The sequence below is a fragment of the Chiloscyllium plagiosum genome, chromosome 21, assembly GCF_004010195.1.
Source record: "Chiloscyllium plagiosum isolate BGI_BamShark_2017 chromosome 21, ASM401019v2, whole genome shotgun sequence".
NCBI classification, from domain to species: Eukaryota; Metazoa; Chordata; class Chondrichthyes; order Orectolobiformes; family Hemiscylliidae; genus Chiloscyllium; species Chiloscyllium plagiosum.
Genome location: NC_057730.1, coordinates 21,422,198 through 21,447,162, shown reverse-complemented (window position 1 = coordinate 21,447,162; position 24,965 = coordinate 21,422,198). Strand labels below are relative to the sequence as shown.

The window sequence follows — 24,965 nt, the reverse complement described above, 5'->3', positions numbered from 1 at the left end:
CCTGCAAAAGGTCGTCCCCTTAACCTTCTCTGCTCTAAAATAACTCGAGCTTATCCAGCCTCTTTTCATAGCTGAAATGTTCTACCCCAAGCAATACCCTCCAGTGCAATCACATCCTTTCCACAGTACGGTGAATAGAAAAACACATCTGTGGTCTAGCTAAAGTTATGTTCAATTTCAACATGACCTGTCTAGGCCAAGCTAAAGGTAAGCATCCCATATGCCTTAACTATCCTATTAACTTGCATTGCCACCTTCCGGAATGTGTGGACAAGCACCCCAAGATCCCCATGTTCCTCTGAGCTTCCTAATATTTTGTCATTCGTTGACTCTTTTGTTCCTTCTTCCAAAATGCATCATCTCAGATTTATCAGGGTTAAATTTCATCAACCACTGATCTGCCCATCTGACTAATCCATTTATGTCATCCTGTAACTTTACACCTTCCTCCTCAATGTTAACCACCAGATCAACCTTTGTGTCATCTGTGAACTTACTTTCATCCATCCCCATTCTCACCTACATCTATTCAGGGTCCTGATTTTCTGTCATGGATCACGTGACTGAACAAGCTACTTCCCTACCTGCAGATCCTTGGACTCATGGGCGTACAAATGGTCTCTTAATATAATTAAGGAGTTAACAAATCAATGGTAAACAAAGATAACAAAAAGAGAAATGTGCTATTAGAAGTGTCATGCTGTGGTCTCGTTACGGGCCTTCATGCTGACATTCCTAAGTTAACAAAATGTTGCCTCATACCCTCTTATCTACATAATTCTGACAAGTTTTAGCAAATTTTACCCAGCATGAAATAAGGTAAAAGGCACCCTCTGATAAAGTTAGGAAAGGGTGGGGGAAAGCAACAAAGCTATTCAAACAGTTGATTGAAGAGGAGGTAAAACAACCCTGACAAATAAAGTAAATTAACGGGTGCTCCAGGGTTGGGATTCACTCTTTAGTAGGCCAGAAAAACGGAGGAAGAGCAAGGAAGGCAGGGAGGAGCTTCTTAACACCGGCTTGAATGCAGGAACTGCCGGCTCAATTGATATAGACCATTAGCAAACTGCACCATCCATTTGGTTTTCTCCAAGATCATTAAAATCAGCCTCACCTGTCATTGTTCATATACTTTTTCTGGACTCAGATCACACATCTTATCTGAACTATTGTTTCTTAATAAACTACACAATAAGTTCTTGACTGCCTTTTTAAACAAAGCACAACTCCAAAACTCAATCTAAACCTTACAAATAGGACAACCGACTAGCTAGATGGATCCAGTGTACACTATGTGTTTCCTTTCCTTATAAAATTCCAAAGGAGATAACTACAGGGAGGTGAAGCATGTGCTGGCGATGATTTTCAAACAATCCCTATACACTGGAAAGATTCCATCAGGTTGGAAGGTAGCAATGTGACAGCTGAAAGAGATAGAAAATCAGGAACTACAGATCAGTTAGCCCGAGTTAATGGACAATTGCTGGATTACTATCAATAAGGAGGTTTGACTATGATTGAGTGCACTGTATGATCAGAAGTATCAACGTGATTTTCTCAAAGGGAAATCATGTGACAGATTTATTGGAGGTTTTTGAGGATCTAACTAATAGGTAGCGAGCAACCAGTAGATCTAGAATACCCTCGATTTCCAAAAAGCATTCAGTAACGTGCCAATGATTTTACAGATAAGATGAGGATGTTTGCAGCTAGGGATAGAAGGTAATGCCATGACAGTCTTACTAGAATATAGGGCTGCTCTTTCATTAGAGATAGACACGTGGTGGTGGCTTAAGCTAAGGGTGACCATGCTTCAGGCAAGGGGAGAGATTGAGGAGGAGACACCTTCACGGAAACCTCAGAAGATGCAGGAATTAAATCCATGCTGTTGACATCACTCTGCTTCACAAATTAGCAGAGGTGGGGTTAAGGAATAGACATTTTCAGGTTTGAAAGCTGTGATTGATGGAATGTTGCAGGAATTAATGTTACACTTCAGTTATATATATACTAACGAACTGGGAAAAGGGACTGAGTGTAATAGATCCAAGTCTGCCAATAATAAAAAGCTGTGCAAGAATGCAAGCTCAAAGACAGACACAGGGAGGTTGCAAAAAGAATTAGGCTAAATGAGCAGCCAACAAGGTAGCAGATGGGGTATAATATAGAAAGTGTTATGCTATTTATTCTGGTTGTAAGAAGAGAATATTTAAAAAGCATGAAATTTGATGCTCAGAGAAACTTGAGCATATTCATAAGGAACAAAGGTGGCACGCAATTATGGCAAGCAATTACTAAGACAGATTACATGTTGGTCTTTATTGTAAGTGGATTGAAGCACAGGAATAATCTTGTAACAATTACAGGACCTTGGAGAGGCCACACCTAGGTGCAATTCTGATTGCCATATTTAAAGCAACTATACTGCAGATGTCACCCAAAAGTCAACAGTTAGAAGCCTTGAAAAATCCTTTTGAAACAGAGATCAACTTATATACCAAGTATAAAAGTGAAGTACAGGCATGTGTATTCGGATACAATACGATGTTAAACTCCAATGCAGCCAGTGTTGCCTGCTTGATCCTGTATGCTTACTGTAGCATGCTATGGTTGAAAAGGGGATCCACTTGTATGCCAAATATATGTAAAAACATTTTCGTGACTAGAAAACTTGGGATTGTCTAACATGATGCAATTCAAAGTACATGCTTTGGAGGCAATGTAACAAAAGTTAATTAGACGAGTGCCTAACAAAAGAGCTGTCCAACGAGACAGGCAAAGTAAACTGGGTTCATATTCTCTGGAATTTACAAGAACAAGGGGTGATTTAATGAACATACAAGATTCCTAAGAGTGGCCTTGTGGCAGAATGGCACCGTCCCTGCTTTTGGTCCAGAAAGCCATCAAATCTTGAGGAGTGTCTTACAATGTCCCGGTTGATTTAAAACAAAAACTATTAGGAAGTCTCATGGTGCAGTACCTCTGAGCCAAATGGCCTGGGTTCAGGACCCACCTGCTCCAAGGTTGTCATTACTTGCCTAAACAGGTTGATTTAAAAAATCTACAACATTCTGAAGAGGGCTCTTGTGGCTCAGTTTTACTTACCCAGATATGCCACAATATGTCTGAGTGAGTTGGTTCAAAATATCTGCAAAATTCTGAAAGTTTACAGTATTACGACTGGGAAATCTAAACCATGGCAGCACAATCTCAGGATTTAAAAACATTTAGGACTGAGAGGAGTTTTTTAAAAAACTCTTTTTTTTTAATTCACTTCTGGGATATAGGCTTCTCTGGCTAAGCTAACATTTATTTCTCATCCCTAATTGCCCAAAGGGCAGTTAAGACTCAACCACATTGTTGTAGGTCTGGAGTTACATGTAGGTCAGACCAGATGAGATGCCAGTGACAGGATATTAGTGAACCAGATGGGTTTTTCTGACAATCAACAATTGTTTAGCTATCATTAGACGCATTGTCCAGGGCACAATCCTCCATCCAAGATGGTGGCTGAACTCCTCACCAGAGTTTGATCGCTCCGACATTTTTTTTTCCTGTTTTTTACTCTTTTGCTCTCTCTTTTAGCTGTTTGGTGTTCGGTCATGGCAACAGCAGCAGCTGGGGGACTTTAACAGTCAGCCACAAAGCAGCGGGTTCTGGTTGGTGGCAATGTGACTTCATTGATGTCCGGAGTTGGATTCTGTAGTGATTTACATGTAGGCCAGACCAGACAAGATGCCAGTTTCCCTCCCAAAAGGACATTAGTGATCCAGATGAGCTTTTCCTGACAGTCGACAATTGATTCGAGGACATTAATAGACTCTTAATACTAGTTTTTTTTTTAAACTGATCCAAATTCCACCATCTGCTGTGGCGGGATTTCAACAAGGGTCCTCAAACCATAACTGGGTCTGTGGATTAACAGTCCAGCGATAATACTGTTGGGTCATCACTTTCCCCGACAGCGGATGGGACCCAGTATGGGTCCGGATGGTAGTAGCCACAGTGCAGTGGCAAAGTCTGGCAGTAGCAGCGGCCAGTTGCGAAGGATGGTAGAAGCAATGAGGCAGCAGTCACACAGAAGTCTTACGAGCAATGGCAAGTTCCTGGCGCAGCCAGTGAAGGTCAGCAGTGGCAGTTGGCAGTGAGGGCACTGGTGAAAACAGGTGATTCTTAGCCCAGCGTGGCAAAGTCTTTCTCACCACCAGCCAAGTGATGTCTTGGTGTTTGTTGAAACATTCTGGCAATAAGGCACTCTGCCAAATGCTTTGACAGTCTGCTCAGGGAACACCACAACACGATGCACCCTCTCCTTTTCCAGCAGGGTCTCAAGGACACTATGTCCTGACCACTTCTTGATGGACTTGTGGCCAAAAGATATTTTTCTTTGTAAATTTCTCCACAATGGACAGGTGATATGGAAATCAGTTTAGAAATATGGAAAATTCATGGTCCAGAAGGTAACCATTTGGCCAGTTGCATTTATGCTGGTCAATAAACCATCAGCCTATTATACCACTTCATCTGCACTTCCAATGCTTGATTTCAGCGCTTCAAAGGCCTATCCAGAAGAGCTTTACATTTAATAACTAGTTGTGCCCCAGGACCTATTCCCTTATCAGGTCCCTCAGAAGTTTTCATTCTTCTGTTAAATCTCCTCTGAGCTTCTTCTGCTCCAAAGAAAACAACCTCATCCTATCCAATATAGTAAAAGCAAGAACTGCAGATGCTGGAGGTAAGAAATTAAAAAAAAATCTAACCAATCATTCCTAATGGCTAAAATGCTCCATTCCTGGTAACATCCTTGTAAATCCTCTCTGTACTCCCTACTGCACTTACTTCTAATAATATCTGCCAATGTATGCAGTACTCTAGTTGTGGCTTAACCAGTGTTTTATACAGTTCTAAATTAACTTTCCTGTTCATGTATTCTGTATTTTAGAGAATAAAGGAAAATGTCCATCTGCTGCCATAACCACATAATCTACCAGTCCTGTTATGGTTCTGACCATGCACTCTAAATTCTCACTGTTCTTCTACACTTCAGTCTTGTCCCTTTATTGATATAATGCCATTGCTTTGTTGTCCCTCCCCAAACCTATAAATTGCAGTTCAGTTGAGAAGTTACCACTTTACTATCCAGCTGACAAGTCAATTGATATCTTTCTGCAGTCTACAGCGTAATTCCTCACTATTGACAATCGAAAAATCTTATAAATTTATAAAATACAGAGGAACCTCGATTATCCGAATATCAATTATCCGAATTTCAGATTATCCGAAGATGATCTCACGGTCCTGTAAAGACTTTACATCAAAAAGGTAAGTGAATTCGGATTACCTGTACTGAAGAACATATGAAAATGCTGGCAAAACCAAAGAAACACAAACACCTCAAGCAACAGTGACTGGATTTTTTTTTAAAACGTGAAGGTTAGTTACACAGCCCTTTGCAAAAGTAAGCGCTTTAGTCCCATCACTTTACTGGGCCGTTCATGAGAAAAATGGCAGAGAAAGTAAACGCATGCACAGGGTGGTACTTATTTCTTTCTATCGCGATACTGAGTTCACGGAAACTGGTAAATGCTCTTGTGATTGTAGAAGCTGTTTGGGATCTTGTTTAATGCTGGATTTCATATATTTATGTGATAGTAAGGGTTTAGCCCTTCTCAGTTTAACCTGCAATTTGCAGTTTTGCAAAAATTAGTTTGTTTAAATAGCAGACTCATCAAAATAATAGATTTAAACAAACACTACAGTAGAGCACAGCGTTAGATCAGCATGGCTTCCCTTGTTTAAGGTCAAATCGATTATCCGACGAAATAGTGTCCACCCATCTTGTTCAGGTTCCTCTGCACCCTAATTATCACATTATGCTTCAGTCTAAGATATTGATACTTACAACAAGAAATAAATACTGAAATAAAACATAGTACTGGAAATACTTAGGTTTAGTAGCATTTGTGGAGAGAGATACAAAGATAGTGTTACAAGTTGGTTTTGACTCTCATCAGATTAGGGGAGAGCAGGCCTTTGGGGGCAAGGGCACCGATGATGGGGATTTTGTCCCGTTTCCCTATCCCCATATCAGTTGAAGCAAACACAGAGACACAGTACAGCTTTACCTCCTTCATCTTTATTCCAGACCCTGCAGGGAGAGAGAACAATTGTCCATGTGCACGGAGACATGAGTTCTCAGTCTTCTCTCGAACAGCAGATTCTTAAGGAATTATATAATCACTTACAGGGAGCAGCTTCCAAATAAGGCACTATCTGTATTGACTGGGTGACCGTTAAAATCAGCGAACATCAACAGTAAAGATTAAGCCATCTGGCATTATACAATGGATGTTCTTAACCTTGTTAACTGGCATTACATAATTGATGCTTTTCACCTCGTTAACCGACTACCCTTGCCTACAGTACCTCATTGACCAGATAAGCACTTGCAGTAAACAAAGTCATGCGAGCTGAGCCTTTGTAACACAACCCAAAAGTTAACTCTTTCCCGGTAACCTGCTCATACCTTATACACTTTGAGAGACAAGGGCGCATGAGCGACTGCATGGAAAAAGTTTCCTCTCAGGTGCCTTTTAAATCTTTGCCCTCTCACTTTAAGCCTATGCCTTCTACTTCTGGACTCATCTATCCTGAGAAAAACACTGGCTATTCATCATATCCATGCCACTTGTGACCTTATAAATCTTTATAAGATCAAATAGAGTCAGAGAGTCATAGAGATATACAGCATGGAAACAGACCTTACGGTCCAACCCGTCCATGCCAACCAGTTACTCCAATCCAATCTAGTCCCACCTGCCAGCACCCGGCCCATATCCCTCCAAACCCTTTCTATTAATATACCCATCCAAATGTCTCTTAAATGTTGCAATTGTACCAGTCTCCTCCACTTCCTCTGGCAGCTCACTCCATACACATACCACCCTCTGCATGCAAACTCTGCCCTTTAGGTCTCTTGTATCTTTCCACTCTCACTCTAAACCTATGCCCTCTAGTTCTGGACTCACCCACACCAGGGAAAAGAATTTGTCTATTTATCCTATCCATGCCCCTCATAATTTTGTAAACCTCTATAAGGTCACTCCAGGAAAACAACCCCAGCCTGTTCAGCCTCTCCCTATAGCTCAAATCCTCCAACTCTGGTAACATCCTTGTAAATCTTTTCTGAACCCTTTCAAGTTTCACAACATCTTTCCGATAGGAAGGAGACCAGAATTGCATGCAATATTCCAACAGTGGCCTAACCAATGTCCTGTACAGCTGCAACATGACCTCCCAACTCCTTGTACTCAATACTCTGACCAATAAAGGAAAGCATACCAAACACTTTCTTCACTATCCTATCTACCTGCGACTCCACTTTCAAGGAGCTATGTCCTTGCACTCCTAAGTCTCTTTGTTCAGCAACACTCCAGAGGCCCTTACCATTAAGTGTATAAGTCCTGCTAAGATTTGCTTTCCCAAAATGCAGCACCCTGAATTAAACTCCATCTGCCACTTCTCAGCCCCATTGGCCCATCTGGTCCAGATCCTGTTGTAATCTAAGGTAACCCTAAGGTCCACTACACCTGCAATTTTGGTGTCATCTGCAAGCTTACTAACTCTACCTCTTATGTTCACATCCAAATCATTTACATAAATGACGAAAAGTAGAGGACCTCTCCATGTCGGACACTCCAGGGCCCCCAGCCTATTCAGCCTCTCCATAAAGCTCAAACCCTGCTACCTTGGCAAGATCCTTGTTAATCTTATCTGAACTCTTTCAAGTTTTAACATCATTCTTACAGCAGGGAGACTAGAACAGACCACAATATTCTAAAAGTTCTGTGTTTCTGTCAGAAAAAGCATGCACAGATGGACTGCTAGTCAGAAGTTTGAACATAATAAATAAAGTAGATAACTAAAGAATTTGAAAAACAATGAAAAATAAATAATCTAAACAAGCGAGAAAACTTCAAGTATGAGACAAAACCAGCGAGAACTATAAAATCAGATATTAACACTTTCTAAAAATGTTTAGAAGAGTTAGTGAGTATTGGTGCTATAGAAAGTTAGTCAGGGGTATTAACAATGGAAGTTAAAGGAGATGAGAGATGAATTGAGCTGGCAGTTCTTATCAGTTTTTGCTATGGAGTTATCAAGTTAGATCTGACAAATTGCTGCAAATCAGGAAATGGAAGGGAGATATTCAAGAAATTTACAATCACCAAGGAAGTGGTTCCGAGCTAATTGCTGAAGCTGTGGGCCAATAAATCCCTTGGTCTCAATGGACTACACCCTCTGGATTTAAAGCAAATGATTAGTTAGATAGTTGTTGTATTGGCTCCAATTTTCCCAAATTCACCAGATTTGAGAAAGGTTCAATTAGTTTGGAAAATTAAAAATCTAACTGCATCTTAAAAAAAAAAGCAGGAAATTATAAAACAGTTGGCTTAACATCATTCAATGGGAAGAATTTAGAAGCAATTATGAAAGAGGCTCCAACAGGACTCCTGGATAAGTTCATGGTAATCAGAATCAACAAGGTTTTGTGAAAAGGAAATAGTGTTGAGCTAAATTATTGGAATTTTTTGAGAAATAATAGCACTGTGAATAAAGGGGAACCAATGGATACACTGCAGGGAGATTGCCAGAAGATAGTCGATAAGATGTCATCAAGATCATAGCAGAAGATAAAAACTCAAGTAATGGCAATAATATATTGATCCAAGTAGGCTAATAGGAAACAGTAGCGTAAATGGGATAAATTAGTAATTTACTGATTGCAAAACATAGTGTGTCAAAGTGAACAGACTTCAACTTTTTACAATTTTTATAAACAACATAGATGAAGGGACTGAAGATAAGGTAGATGAATTTGGTGATACTTATGTGTCTACCTAAAAAGAATATAATGAGAATTCAAACGGATGTAGATAGGGTGAGCAATCAAAGGTTTGGCAAACACAGAATGATGTAGAAAAATGTAAAATTGTCCACTTTTGCAGGAAGAATTTAAAAAGTATATTTCTTAAACAGTGGGAGACTGCAGAGCTCAGAGATGCACAGGGATCTGGGGGCTTTAGTGCACAAAAAGTTCAATATGACAACACAGCAATTAGAAAATTAGAAAAGTTAATAGAATGCTAATGTTCACTGTGTGGGGATTTCAATACAGCTTCAGGCTGACTCAAATTATTTGCATTTGCACAGCTCACTGGATCTTCCAATCAGAGGCCAGTGTTTGCTGCTCATTAGCAAAAGCAGGAGAAAAATATTAATGAAACATCTTGTAGAAGCTTCTGGTTCTCCTGCCTGTATTTGGAACACCAACATAGCAGGTCAGTTAGGACCCCCTTGGAAGGGTGCATTGTGATTCGTCGGCCAATTGTTGTAGGTAGCAGTGGGAGTGAAAGCTTGGGGTGGTGAATGGGGTGTTGATCAAACCAACTGCTTTGTCCGAGTTAGCATTTCAATTCATGATCCGCCCTCCCTGCCCCTCAAGACTTGGAGCTATCGCAGTCATAGTTCTCCAAACTTGTTCTAATGCATTTCTATTTTGTTATTAGAATGACCTCATCACTGATTTGATTCCTTCCCCATGATCTTCAACTCAACTTTCTCTCTCATTTCCTACCTTTTAGTTCAGTTCCCCAGAGATAGATTGGATTGACTACAATATGACTGGTAATTGACTTTCTTCGTCTGTCTGGCTCAGTTGTCAAACCAAGTCTTCAGGGAGTACTATTGGTATGTTTTAATTTCATATTGTGAATCTGTACACATATTAAATGATTTGTATACGTAAAAGGCTTGTGTAGAAACAAAACTAATGTTCTAAATAGATGAGTTTTCACTGGGTAAGATTTCCTATTTAATATCACCTTATCCTTGGAGATCCTGGTAACAGCCAAAATTATACACAAGGAGGCCATCAAAACAATCACATGGCTTTTTTTTGTTACACAGAATATGCAGTTTGACATCAACACACACAACTCACTCAAATATCAACTTGGGCAACTTTTCAAAAGTAAAAATCACCATTTGGAACTATTCCAAAATAGATATCAAAATGGGGTATGCAGCTGGCTTGATTACTATTTTCTAAAACTTGGCCCTAACTGATTTCTAGCATTTCACCTTGAAGTATAATCTCTCAGTTAACTTATTCCATTTTAAACAAATTCTCACTGCCAAATTTTAGGTATCATTATGATGGAAACGTTTATACTGAATAGGAAGATTTATCTAAAGGGCCCTTTTACAAAAGCAAACTTTCATTGATCCAACTAAAATAACCAAACATCTCAAGACACTTTGCAAAGAGATAAATTTGGATTAACATCATGATGAGATACTTATTGAGAAGAAACAAAGATAGAAATTGCAGGAAAAACACTACAGGTCTGGCAGCATCTGTGGAAATAAATCAGAGTTAACTTTTCAGGTACAGTGACCCTTCTTCAGAAGGGATTGTAGTTAGGAAAAAGTTTGGGAGGGGTTGGGGGGGGGAAATAAAGAAAAGGGGTTGGGGGGGAAATAAAGAAAAGGTGGCGGGGGGGGGTAAAACGACAAGTGGAGATTGAGCTCAGAGAGACAGCAGAACAGTTTGGCAGACAAAGGAATTGGTAAAGGTCAGCCTGGCAGCCTCAATGAATAAAAACCAAAAGAACTGCAGTTGTTAGAAATCAGAAATGAAAACAGAAATTGCTAGTAAAGCTCAATGTCCGGCAGCATCTGTGGAGAGAAATCAGTGTTAACGTTTCAGATCCAGTGACCCTTCCTCAGAAATGATGACAGCTAGTAAAATGTTGGTTTTTATGCAGAAGTGGTGGAGATAGAGCCTAAAGAGAGAATAAATGTTGGACAGACAAATAAGGATAACAATCAGGCTATGTGAATAAATAGCTATTTTTGCAGGAATTGATTTGCAGATAGAACACAGGTATTCTGTTTCGCTGTCGCTCACTCTGCACTCCGTCTGCCCAATGTCGAGGAGACTGCATTGAGAGCAGCAGTTTACAGTCGACTAGATTAAGAGATATGAAGGTAAATCACTGCTTCACCTGGAAGGTGTGCCTGGGATCTTGAATAGTGAGGGAGGAACTAAAAAGGCAGGTGTTAAACCATCTGCAATTGCATGGGATGGTGCTGTAGGGGTGTGGGAAGATGTTGGGAAATGGACCAAAGTATCCTGCAGGGAACAATCCCTGTGAAGGGTTGACAAGGGAGAAGATGGGAATGTTCATCTGGTGGTGGCATCCCATTGGAGGTGACTGAAATGGTATCCTTTGGATGTGGCTGCTAGTGGGACAGTAAATGAGGACAAGGGGGACCCCATCGCTGTTATGGGAGGGAAAAGAAAGGGTGAGGGCTGAAGTGCAGAAGATGGGCCAGACATGACTAAGGCCTTGTCAACCATGGCAGTCAGGAATCCTCAATTGAGGAAGAAGGTGGACTTTTCAGAGGCTCCCTTGTCAAAGTTTGCATCAGACAAAGGTACAGGGAGAATGGAACAGAGTCTTTACAGGATGCAGGATGTGAGGATGTATAGTCATGGTAACTGTGGGAGTCAGTGAGTTTGTAGTGGATATTGGTGGCCAACCTACCCCAAAAATATCAATGGAAATGAGGAGTCAGAGACGAACCAGGCGAAGGTGAGAGCAGGGTGGAAATTGGAAGCAAAATTGATAAATGTTTCCAACACTGAATGAGAGGGGGAAGAAGCACTGATGATTTATTGATGTACTAGAGAAAGAATTGTGGGTGGGGGCCAGAGTGGGACTGAAACAAGCATTGTTCCACATACCTTACAAAAGACAGGCACAACCGGGACCCATGCATGTACCCATGGTCAGCTCTCTGACCTGAAATAATTGGCAGGAGTTAAAGGAGAAATTGGTCAAAGTGAGGACAAGCTTAGCCAGAGTGGTGGAGGATGGAGGTAGTTCAGACCATTTTTCAAGCAGCAGCAGAAAGCCCTGAGACCATCCTAATGAGGAATGGACTATATACAAACTGAATGTGCATATAAAGAGGCGGCAGCTGAAGCCCACAAACTGGAAATTCTGAAATTGACGTAAAGCATTTCAAAAAGAGTTTTAAGAGTAGGGTTTTTAAAAAATCAAGACGCAAGGCTTAAGGAGAGTTTTGCAGAGCAGAGATGTAACAACTGAAGGCTGCAATTGTTTATCAGAGTAAACAACAGATAAAAATAAGGAGAATTGCAAGACAGTGTTTAGGTATAGAACAAGATACTTTTCATTCTTGAATACAGTGAAAGCACCAAAAACAAAATGAAGTGCTTTTATTGATGGAGAACATTCAACACTAACAGAAATCAAATCCAAAACAACATGTAAATATCAGGGGAGGCAATGGCTTGGTGATATCATCATTGGACTAGTAATCCAGAGACCGAGATAATGCTCTGGGGACCCAGTACTAAATCCCTCTGACTTCAAATGGATCACAGAATCAAAAAACCTGTTCACCCACTTACAAGGCAGAAGTAAAGAATTTGATGGAATACTCTGTCCCATCCTTGCCTAGATGAGTCTAGCTCCAATATTTAAGCAGCTTGACACTAACCAGGAGTTAGCAGCCCATTTGATTGGCAACATATTCAGAATGATTTACTCCCTTCATCACTAATGCACACCTAGGGTGGACTGCAGAAATTCGTCAAGGCTCATTAGACTGCACCACTACCATTTAGAGTGCACCAGCTATATGGAAATATCACCAACTGGACACTCACCACCCCAACTTGGAAATGTATCATCAGCCCTTCACTGTTTGGTCAAAATTCTAGAACTGTCTCTAACAGAATTGTGAGTGCACCTACACCAAATGGACAGCAGCAGTTCTTGGACAATTAAATAAGTACTACCAAACCAACAATATCAATATCCCTGAATAAATGAAAATATATATTTTAAAAACTAGTAGCACAAATGATTAATGCTTGATCAATGTCTGCACTGATAACTTATTCAAACTGGGTTCTTCTAACCATAACCCTACCTATGCATCTCATTTTATAAACTATCAAGTTGTACTAAAAAAAACTTGAGGTAGCAAAAGGGTTGACAGGCAGAATCTTTTCTCCCCCCCCTCAGAGTCAAAGATGTCTAATACTTTGGGGCATGAATTTCACGTGAGAGGGAAAAGTTCAAAGGAGACGTGAGGAGCAGTTTTTTAAAAAATACAGAGAGTGGGTTAGGAGTCTGGAATGTGCTGCCAGAGGTGGTGATGGAGTAAGATATGGTAAGGGCATTTATGGGACTTTTGGATAAGCACATGAATATGCAAGGAATGGAGGGATATGGACCAAGGACTGGCAGAAGAGATTAGTTTCATTTGGCGTCACATTCAGCACAGCATCATGGGCGGAAGCACCCCATTCCTGTGCTATACTGTTCTATGTATTTCCTATATCATAATTAATTACCTTTAAACAAGTTTAATACTCCTTGCACAGTTCACTACTTTTCATATCTCCACTTCCCTGTTGAAAGTATTTCCATAAAACGTAACTATGGTCTTACCTTAGTTCAAAATACTTTTCCACTCACCTTAGCTTTAGCCATGATGTTGCTAGCTTCTCCCACTTCAGTGGAAGTCTCACTTGTAATTCCTCGCTTCTGCATGGGGACTGTAAGAGGACTCGAGTCTCCCCTATCAAGGTGAGGTAATACCTTCAGAGAGCAGGTACACACTGAATGAGCCAGCTTTCTGCCAGAAATAAGGAATGTCTGCAATCCTGTCAAGAAAATAAACAGGGAAAATTTCAAACTTAAAATTTTTTTGCCATATCAGAAAAAATGCAGCTAGAGTCTGAACATGTTGCAAAACAAAGCCGAAATGTAATCCTGAACAAACTGAACCACAAAGAGAAATTGTTTTGGGTGGGGAGAACTATGAATTTTTCAGTACAAAGTCACCTACAATCTCATGGAGGTTTGTAAAATGGCTGGCAAAGAAAATAATTTGTTTTATGCCCCATGTATGACATACTAGTTAATTTGAACTCAGAAAAAAAAACATGAGCGCTGAACTAATTTTGGAATACAGTCCAGTACATAAAACAAATATTGTTAGAAACAATAACAAAAGGATAATTTAATAATCCTTTCTGAAGCCACAGAATAAATGCATCCATTTTCTGATTGAAAATCTTGGGTATAGAAATTTCATTATGTTGAGCATTCTTAAATCAAATCTGGTACTCTCTCAATTCCCAATATGAATTTCAACACCTTCAAAAATATCTAAGTAGGCTGCTCATATTCAATTGAACACCCATAAGATGCAACCAACATAACAATCATGTAAAATAAATTTAAATTCAAACATCCATCATCACATTAGTGTAATTCCAAGAGCCAAAAAACAACTACAGAAATGGGGATAAATTGAAAACAAATAAATCTGAAATAATAGTTCATGCAAAGAATGCACATTAAGCGGAAGCAACCAATGAACATTGGATCTGCAGTGATGACTTCCATTTATTGTGAAATGCTATTGCTCTGGGGATGAATACTATTTGTCAATTATGGATGCCATATCTTACTGCACATTTCAAGCATTTCTTTGCTGATTATCAATGTAATCTCACAGTGAATCATGGAAGAAGTAATTATAACCTTGACATCTAGTCAATTATACCAGCACTGCAGAACATAGATTTAAAGGTTGTGGGCAAGATATGCAACTAGAAGGATGCCATTGAGAGATGATGGACAGGGAGCACACAATCCATTTAGGTGGGGTGTCTTTATTTTGGTGCACCTTTGTTTATAGCCACGAAGATCAAAGGCTACAAGTGCCACAAATGAAGTTGTCAGGTAATGTTTTAGTAGTAACAAAGAGGATTGATGAAGGCAGGATGGTGGACGTGATCTACAAGGACTTCAGCAAGGTAAACTGATCAGCATGGGTAGATCACATTGAATACAGGGAGAACAAGCCACTTGGGTACAGAACCGGCTGGAAGGTAGAAGACACAGGGTGGTTGCTTTTCAGACTGGAGGTCTGTGACCAGTGGTGTGCCTCAAGGATTGGTGCTGGGTCCACTGTTTTTTGTCATTTATATAAAATGATTTGGAAGTGAACATAGGAGGAATGGTTAGCAAGTTTACAGATGACACCAAACTTAGTGGTGTAGTGGACCATGAAGAAGGTTATCTCATTGTACAATAGGACCTTGATCAGATGGGCCAATGGGCTGAGGAATGGCAGGTGTAATTTAAATAAGGAGGAGGTGCTGCATTTTGGGAAGGTAAATCAGGGCACACATCTTGGCAAACCACAATGGACCATGCCAGTATCACCTCAAGATGCAATGACCTGTAAAGTTACAAATATTGAACCCAAAATAAGTTAAAATAAATTCACGGTATAGGATGAATAGCGGACAGACCCAAAAACTCCAGTTTTAAAATATGTGGTATGACTTCACAATAATGATCCAAAGCATTACTAGTTCTACAGCTAGAGGTTTTAACACAGCTAGTATTGCTTTAAAGTAAATATTATATTGTAACCCTAAGTAAATTAAGCTAAATTATGCATTACAGAAACCAAGAACATGTGGCCTTAATTCACAGATTCTAATAGTTACCCTTCTTATGCCTCATAAAGGCACCTTGCCCATTATGATACTTCAAGTTAAAGCCGGGGAGCTACAAAGAACAATTTTAACCATATAACCACTTGTACTTCAAAATCACAGTTCATAAAGTAGGACTAGAGAGCTGGTATGTGATTTATAATATCTTTCCTCTTTCAAGCATCAACCAAATGGTTAATATGCAGATTTCCATCCCCCACCTAGGACGCCTTTCCCTAACAATGGACAATATTTATAAGCTCTTAAGAATTGAAAGCTTATCTAATTGCCTCGAGGTAACTTTTGCAGACAAATACCATAAATCTCAATTTATAAATAAACCCTAAAGCGTATAAAATTCATCCAAAAACTTGCATACAGGGTAACATGAATTGGCTGTCACCATTTTGAAGAAAGAAAATAAAGCAATGAAATGAGAAAACAACAATTCAAAGCAAACAAACTGTGTGACACCAAAGTAATAAATCCAATTGTATAAAATTAAATGTAATCACACTGAAAGTTTTAAATCTCAAATTCATCATCTTTGGCATCCGACAGTTCGTCAAATTCACTCCCAGATATTTTGCATCACATCACAAGAATTCCACACTGAATGAAATGTGGCACCAAGAATATGCATAGGGTATAAACTATTAGGGAAAGAGTTAAGTTCTGACTTTGAAACAAGAGGTTCTGCTGAGCAAGGTTAGAGTCCTCTGCACGGTACTAGGATTCGGGTCACCAGGGATGGGTGTGATTGAAGTTAGAGTCCGGTGCGTGGGACGGGTTAAGGTCCCCTTGGGTAGGTGTGATTGAGGTTCAAGTCCTCTGTGCAGTACCAGGTTTCGAGTGCCCTGTAGTGGGTTTGGTTGAAGTTCGAGCCCTCTGCGCGGTACTGGGGTTCGAGACCACTGGGTGGGTTGATTTGAGGTTCAAGTGCTCTGCACTGTGCTGAGCTTTGAGCCCCCATGAGGAGTAAAGTGAGAAAGGGGTTAAAGTCCCCTAGTGGCAAAATTTGATGGTCTACAAATTTTTGTTCTGGGTGAAGACAGTGGCTTGGATTGCGGTGTTTTGTGGTCCACTTTGAGGGCTCTCTCTTTTTATAAGTGTAATTTCAGTGAGGGGATGCAAAAATAAACCAGAGATAACATTGAACTTAAGATTGTACTAGGTGTGTGTGTGTGTGTGTGTGTGTGTGTGTGTGTCTCAATATGAATTGTGCCATGCTGAGAATGTCTGATGTCCAGAAAATCCTTTTAAGTAACTGTTTTGCCTTGGTTGAATCAGGATCTCAATACAATGTTTTGTTGGCTATGTAACTGGGCAGATTTTGTTTTTACAATCAAATTGTACAACATAATGTCCTTTTTACAATGATCAAACTTGTAACCTTAAAACAGATTGAGCCCCTGATTTGTTTGAAATTCTACAGTGCCTGTTTAAAAATAACAGTTGGGTCAGTGGTCATGCTGTAGCCAGATAAGAGTACTGTACGAAAATATCTTTGCCGCTGAGTATTTAATGCAGAGTGTTCACAAAAAAAAGTGCATTTTGAGTTTGAAGTTTTGTTAAGATTTTAGAGAATATTAGAACTTGAGGCTGAGCTGTTTCAGTTCTGTTAATTATTGTTAAGACTTCATTAGCCCCCTTCGTATTGCAAATTCAAAGAAGGTTGATCTCTACCAAAGTTGCCACTGAAATTCGAACTGTTTTATTTGGAAAGTTTATTTGGAGAACAGTGTTTTAAAACATTCAGCATTTGTTTCCCACAAAAATTTGAGATTTAAATCTGAACTGAAACTGCCTCTTCAATTGCTAAAGCACAGTGAACATTTTGTTGTTTTCTTGCTGTTCTAGGTTTTGGAAATATTTTTCCCGATAGGTTCCACATTAGCCAAGTATCAATTTGTTAAAGGAAAATAATTTTTGAATAACCCGATTGAGGTACCCGAGGGTTTGATTTTAGGACCACTGATTGTTGTTTATAATTGACAGAATTGTTTAGGCAGTACAATTTAGAAGTTTAAGGACTGTATAAAACTAGATAATGTCATAAATAGTGAACAGAGTAACAGACTTCAAGATGACTGAAAATGTTGAAAAAGGCAGGCAATTTAGTGTAGTTAAATGTGTGACTGTCTTCATACTGATACCCACCTTGGCAAGGGAGGAATGAGAGAAGAAATGCAAAGATACTTTCAGCCACTAACATAGTCTCTCGAGTTCCTCCATTCACAGGTAAAGCATGCCTTTGGACCATTGCCCACCCCTCCACAACATGATCCAACAGATTCAATCAGCTTCCCAATCATGTGCATAAAAAGTGAAGCAGCTAACATCAGTGAAGAGGAAGTTGGTACGTTTTTTGTCAGTGGCCTTCCTGCAGACATTTAAAACATGTGGGCTTTACTTTGTCTTTGGATCATTTAAGGGATATGAGGGTTCACTAATCAAGTTAACATCAAAACAGGCAGTTGGCTTTGTTACATTTAACAGCAGAGCGATAGCAGAAGCAGCGAAGAATGCTGCATTCACCTAGCCTGCTGCTGCACTGCATACTCGGATGCACTGGTATCCTCCATCTGAAGGATCTCTGAGAGAACGGAAGTCTTGTCCGTTTTATGAAGCATTTAACTGCCCTTATACAAGGGATCAGATTTCCTTGTGTGCAAGGAAACTGAACTGAACTCAGCTAAGAACTTACAGTTAACAATGGAATGGTAGAGGCAGGGGTAATGGATTAACAAGATGGAAAAACAGTCATTATGTAGAGCCATTTAATAATATTGGAAGCATTCAGTATGCAAGGTCAGCTAACAAGGGGAAAAGTATCCACTGTATGAATCCAGTTAACGAAGTTAAGAACATTCATTGTATAACAGTAAAGGGCTTGGTCTCTGCTATTGATTGTAACAGTCACCCAATTCATATGTATGTTGCCTTATCTGGATGCTCTTCTCTGTAAAATGACTGTATAGTTCATTGAGAAACTGCTCTTCCAGAGAAGACCGAGAACTCATGTCTCTGTGCGCATAGGTGATCGTTCTCTATCCCACCCGGGCCCAGATGGTGGCCTATGGGTCAGGAAACTGAGGATCTAGTTGCAGAGAGTGGAGCTTAGTCCAAGATCACTAAGTTTAGTAATCAATCTCGAGGGGATAATAGTGCTGAAGGCTGAACTATAGTCAATAAGTAGCATTCTTATGTAACTGTTCTTGGTGTCAAGATGTTCTAGGGAGGAGTGAAGAGCAAGTGATATGGCATCTGACGTGGATCTGTTGGTCCGATAGGCAAATTGGAGTGGGTCAAGAGCACTGGGGAGGCTGGGAGTTAATTAATGCCATGACCAGCCTTTCAAAGCATTTCATGATCACTGCAGTTAGGCCACTGGATGGTAGTCATTGAGGCATGCTGCATGAGCCTTCTTAGGCACGAGGATGATGTTGGCCCTCTTGAAACAGGCAGGGTCAGTGGCCTGTTGCTGGGGGATGTTGAAGATATCCAAGAAGACCTCTGCCAGTTGGTCTGCACATGCTCTGACTGCATGGCCTGGCATTCAGTCTGGTCCCATCACTTTCATTGGATTCACACAAAGGAAAGCTGATCTGATCTCTGATGCACTGATTGTTGGGATAAGTGATACCTCTTGCCGAAATTCTGCTCAAAGCGAGCATAGAAGGCGTTGAGATGATCTGGGAGGGACATGTCATTGTCTGCTATCTTGCATGTCTCTTTTTAGAACCTGTGATTAGCTGTGCTCTAAAGGTTTTGCTAAATTCAGGCATTGTTTTGGACCAGATCATTATGTATATTCACATTGCATTTCTGGTGATAACAACACTATTCTTAACAATTCAAAGAGCCACCCTGATAATATTTCTCAACATTAGGCCAGTGACTTGCAAGAGTTGGAGGATTTGAGCTGTAGGGAGAGGCTGTTTTCCTGGAATTTCAGAGGCTGAGGGATGACCTTAAAGAGGTTCATAAAATCATGAAGGGGATGGATAGGATAAATAGTCAAGATGGAGTAGGGAAGTCCAGAACCAGAGGGCACAGGTTTAGGGTGAGAGGGGAAAAATTTAAAAGGGGTCTAAGGGGTAAACTTTTTCACACAGAGTGTGGTGGATGTACAGAAAATGCTGCCAGAGGAAATGGTGGAGGCTAGTACAATTACAACATTTAAAAAGCATCTGGATGTCTTTATGACCGACTGGTCACTTTGGTCATGCCAAATTTGGTCTTGGATATGTTCTTCAGGGCAAATTCCTTCTTCCAATCTTGGTGGGGTAGTGTGCAGGAAATTGAGCCTCACTAGCCTTTGTGATGTTTCTGGGAATAAAGATTTTATGAAGTCTGCAAACTTCCCCAATTTCTAACTTTCAGACATGGTTGATATAAAGTATGGATCAGGTTTCAGTACAGAACAATAATGACTACTTATTACAAGTCATTAGACCCCAACAGGTAATAAGACGTCAGCATACAACACTGCTAATTAAAACTCTAATCCCCTTATTAACTCCCTCTTACACACAGAAAATATAGGTTATTGAGCAGGAGAAAATTGGAAAGAAAACTCAGAGGTTGCTGAAACTGGAGAGTTAGGCAGGCAAATCTGGGATGTTTTCCACAGGAGCATTGGAAGTTGAGGGCTGACCTTATTGAGGTTTATAAAATCACAAGGGGTATGGATAAGGTGAATAGCAATGGTCTTTTCTTTAGGGTGGGTGAGTTCAAAACTAGGGGTCAAATGTTTAAGGTGAGAGGAGAAAGATTTAAAAGGGGCCTGAGGGGTAACCATTTTACACAGAGGGTGATTTGCGTGTGGAATGAACGGCCAGAGGAAGTGATGAATGCAGGTACAATAACAACATATAAAAAGACATTTGGACAGGTACATGAAATAGGAAAGGTTTAGAGGTATATGGGCCAAATACAACTAAGTGAGACTAGTGTAGTTTGGGAAACTTGGTCAGCATGGACCAAGAGTCTTTTTTTGTGCTGTATGACTATGACTCTATTGTTCAATAGTTTTTGTTCCCAGGTTCTGTTGGTGAGATGATCCTCATGATCCATCTGTTGGCACGATACGTCAGTCAGCTTTCCCCGAATACTCCCACTAGCTTGAAAGACGCACAAGATGGCTAGTTAATTATAAAAAACTGGCTTATTAGTTAAAAGTCACAACATACAACAATCAATACAAGACAGACAAACTGGTGTTCTGACTGTAGAAACTACCCCTAAACTGGGAAAGAACTGAATGTTTCTCTGTGTAACCTGTTCCTAGAAGCAAACTGTTCAGTTACCAAAGATCCAATCCCAGACTTGTTGGCACACAAAAGATCTGTCCTCAATAACTGGTCACTAGCCCAGAGAGCAATCAAATTCTTGTTGCCGATCAAAGCCCCATCTGTACATTGCCTTGGCTCCAAACAGAACTTCAATTACTGCTGCTTTAAACATCAATTACACAACATTTGGCATTGATGGGAGTTTACTTGCTTTCAAAACATATAGCCACCCTTTCAAACATTGATTTTTAAAATGGCTTTCATTTTATTTCAGTTTTTGTTTTAAAAACATAATATAAAAAGACAATCCTTACATCACACCAACCTGTTTTTCACTAACGCCGAATCTCCTAATCTCACAGTTGTTTCACAAGTTTTTTAAATGTTACAACATATAAATTGAAACCAGCTTAAGATTTTATAGTTTTGTTGGAAGACCCATTTATTTTCAATGTTTACCATAGAAGGTCTGCTCTGTGTGGGCATTTTAAACACTCATGCATCTTTGCAACACAGCCAGTAACACTGCTTGATTTATTGTGCCTGATTATAAAACAAGTAAAACATGCATGCATGGAGGGGGAAAAAAAACTGAGGTTGACTGCTAAGATCGTTCTGCTATAAGATGTGTTTCGTTAATGTGAATACGCTGTAACGCAATTGACGAATTGAGGACACAGTTTTTAAATGCAAACTTTTAAAGCGAGTTTTGAGAAGATTTGTAGCTTTGGTTGAGGCTTTGGATGTAGGTTTGCCCACTGAGCTGCAAGGCTCATTTCCAGACATTTCATTACCTTTCTAGATAACATCTTCAGCGGGCCTCAGGCGAAACAATGCTGAAAATTCCTGCTTTCTATTTATATGTTTTGGGTTTCTTTGGGTTGGTGGTGTCATTGCCTGTGGTGACCCCATCTACTACCCCCTGAGAAAAGGGGCAGGAAATGACTTCACCACAGGAAATAACATCACCACAGGCAATGACACCACCAACCCAAAGAAACCCAAAACATATAAATAGAAAGCATGAATTTTCATCATTTCAGTGGGCTTCAGGCAAAGCAATGATGAAAATTCATGCTTTCTATTTATATGTTTTGGGTTTCTTTGGGTTGGTGGTGTCATTGCCTGTGGTGATGTTATTTCCTGTGGTGTAGTCATTTCCTGCCCCTTTTCTCAGGGGGTAGTAGATGGGGTCACCACAGGCAATGACACCACCAACCCAAAGAAACCCAAAACATATAAATAGAAAGCAGGAATTTTCAGCATTGTTTCGCCTGAGGCCCGCTGAAGATGTTATCTAGAAAGGTAATGAAATGTCTGGAAATGAGCCTTGCAGCTCAGTGGGCAAACCTACATCCAAAACCACAAACTTTTAAAGGTATGTGTTGGGTATAATGCAATTACATCACCAACACTAGAAGCTGTTTTTAAAGCAAAATTTTTCTACAATGCGGGGTTGCACAAGAACGCAACCATCACGTTATAGAAGAACTACCTGTATAGCATATTGCGGCTGAAAGATGGGAGAGGTCAACTTCTACCGAGTGTAAGAAACAATTTTTGGGCCTTAGAAAATTGGATCACAGGAACAGGAGTAGAACATACAGCTCTTCCAGAGACATCATATGGCCTAACTCCATTAAAATGCTTGTTGCTTATATCACCTAACACCTTCGTTTAACAAAAGTTTATCTCAGATTTAAAATTAACCGATTCAGCATCCTTTGCCATTTGTGGAACAGAGTTCCAAACACTTATCAATATTTGTGTATAGTATTGCTTCCGAACACCTCTTCTAGTCCCACTTGCCTGCACTTGACCCATATTCCCCTAAACCTTTCCTAATCATGTATCTGCCCAAATGTCTTTTAAATGTTGTAACATACCTTCATTCACCACTACTTCTGGAGGTTCATACAAACCCATTCTCTGTGTGGAAAGTGTTGCCCCTCAGATTCCTTTGAAATCCTTCTTCTCTCATCTTAAAAAATATCTAAGCTTGAACTCCCTGATATAAGGAAAAGACTTTTGCTGTTCACTTTATCTATATCCCTCATGATTTTATGGTCACCGATGTTCCAGTGAAACGTGTCCCAGTCTATCCATCCTCTCCTTATAACTCAAACTCTATAGTCCTGGCAACATCCTGGTAAATCTTTTCTGAACCCTCTCAAATTTAATATTAACCTTGATACTGCAGGGCAACCAGAACTGTATATAGTCCAAAAGTGGCCTCACCAACATCTTGTACAACCTCAAATGACTTCCCAACTCCTTTACTCAACGGTCTGAGCAATGAAAGCAAACGTGCTAAATGCCTTATTTACCACCTGTGACGCAACTTCCAAAGAATTACGTACCTTAACATCTAGGTCTCTCTGTTCGACACTACCCAGCGCCCCACCATTTACTGCATTATTTGCATTACCAAAATGCAATGCCTCACATTTATTGAAATTGAACTCCATCGTCCAATTCTCAACCCATTGGCCTAATTGATCAAGATGTCTTTGTAATTTTAGATAAACTTCTTCACTATCGACTATACCACCAATTTTAGTCTAGAACAGCCATTCTCATGGGGGCTATATGGGGGCCCTGGCACATGAAAAGGGGGTCACAGACTGAAAACTGAGAAGGGGAGCCCCAAGGATTTATGGGGGCTCTGGTAACTGAACTGATGAAATACCCATGCCTAACCTAATTTGGAACCAGATATCATGAAACTTGCAGAAAAGCACCAAGTTCAAGGATCACATTAGGCCTGATAGATATTTAATGTCAGAGTTTTTTTTTTAAGTTTTGTCCAGTATGTCAGAATGTTCAAGTTTTCTTCGTGTTCAATAATAAATGATTTTCTATCTGTTAGTGTTGTATCCCTGTTTGAAAAGGGTGCCCTGGAACCTGACAAGAGCTCCTGGGGTGGCTTAAAAAAACAGTTCACAATCACCGGTCGAGAATGTCCAACCAATGGGAATAGCTTATTATCCACTATCTTTTCCTGTTATCTTACTGAATATTTCGATCAGCAAATCTCTAAATCTTGTAAATTCTAGAAAAAAAACCAGGCCTAATTTGGATAAACTGTCATAATTTAACTCTTGAAGTCCAGGTATAACTCTTATAAACCTACATTGTACTTTGCACTCTTCTCCCCCCTACACCACTTCCACCCCTCCCCCAGGCCAATGTGTCCTTCCTGAGGTGCCCAGATCTGCTCATATACTTCAAGTGAGATCTAACCAGGGTTTTTCTTATAACTGCAGCACAACTTCTGCATCGTTATACATTCAAGTCCTCTAGAAAAAGCCCAGTACTCCATCAGTTTTTTTTGATTATTTTCTGTATTTGTTTGTGACATTTTAAAAGATCTATGCATCTGAACCCCCAAGTCTTTTTGGAATCCACAATATTTAGCTTTAAACCCTCAAAAAATTATGATCTATTCTTTTTCAGTCCAAAATGGATAACCACAAACTTGCTTATGTTGAACTCCATCTGCTACAGTTCTGCCCATTCACTTGGTCTATCAATATTCCTTTGTAATTTTATACTATCTACACAGCCTACAATGCCGCCTAATGCCTTATACACTAGGTCAACTTATATACTGATGTATAGTCCATCACAATTGTTCTTCTCATCAAGAGATAAAGACTAAATATTTTACATACTTTTGCAGTGCATTTTGGAAGTGATGTGAAATTTATCTGCACCATTGCTCTGTGCTTCTATACTGATCTTGGTCTCCAATGTCCCAAAGGCCCAAAAAAGGTAGATATTGAAAAGAAATGAGAGAACTGGGTCCCGCTTTCAAACTGATTAACTGGTGCCTTCAGGTCTTTGGGTTCTCTTTACTCAATTGAGAAATGCGTGGGAGATCTCAAAAGTAGAACAACCACCTCACACACCCCATTTCAGAGGGACTATGTCACACCATGTTAAAATATTCAGTATCATCTATCGTCCTGTTTCAAATGGAGGAGGGTGAGTAGAAAAGGGAATTCATTGAGTTGTCACAATCTACAGAAATAAAGCATCAGAGTTTC

At 39.9% G+C, this 24,965-nt stretch overlaps 1 protein-coding gene across 2 annotated transcripts in view; it reads right to left on the bottom strand.

The window, feature by feature from the left end:
* adcy9 (adenylate cyclase 9) overlaps positions 1 to 24,965 on the bottom strand; it is a 171,973-nt gene that overhangs the window by 51,831 nt on the left and 95,177 nt on the right. For both annotated transcript variants that reach the window (XM_043711470.1, XM_043711471.1), the window contains exon 2: positions 13,581 to 13,768. In XM_043711470.1, the coding sequence (XP_043567405.1) occupies positions 13,581 to 13,768 (188 nt within the window). The remainder of the gene's footprint in view (positions 1 to 13,580; positions 13,769 to 24,965) is intronic.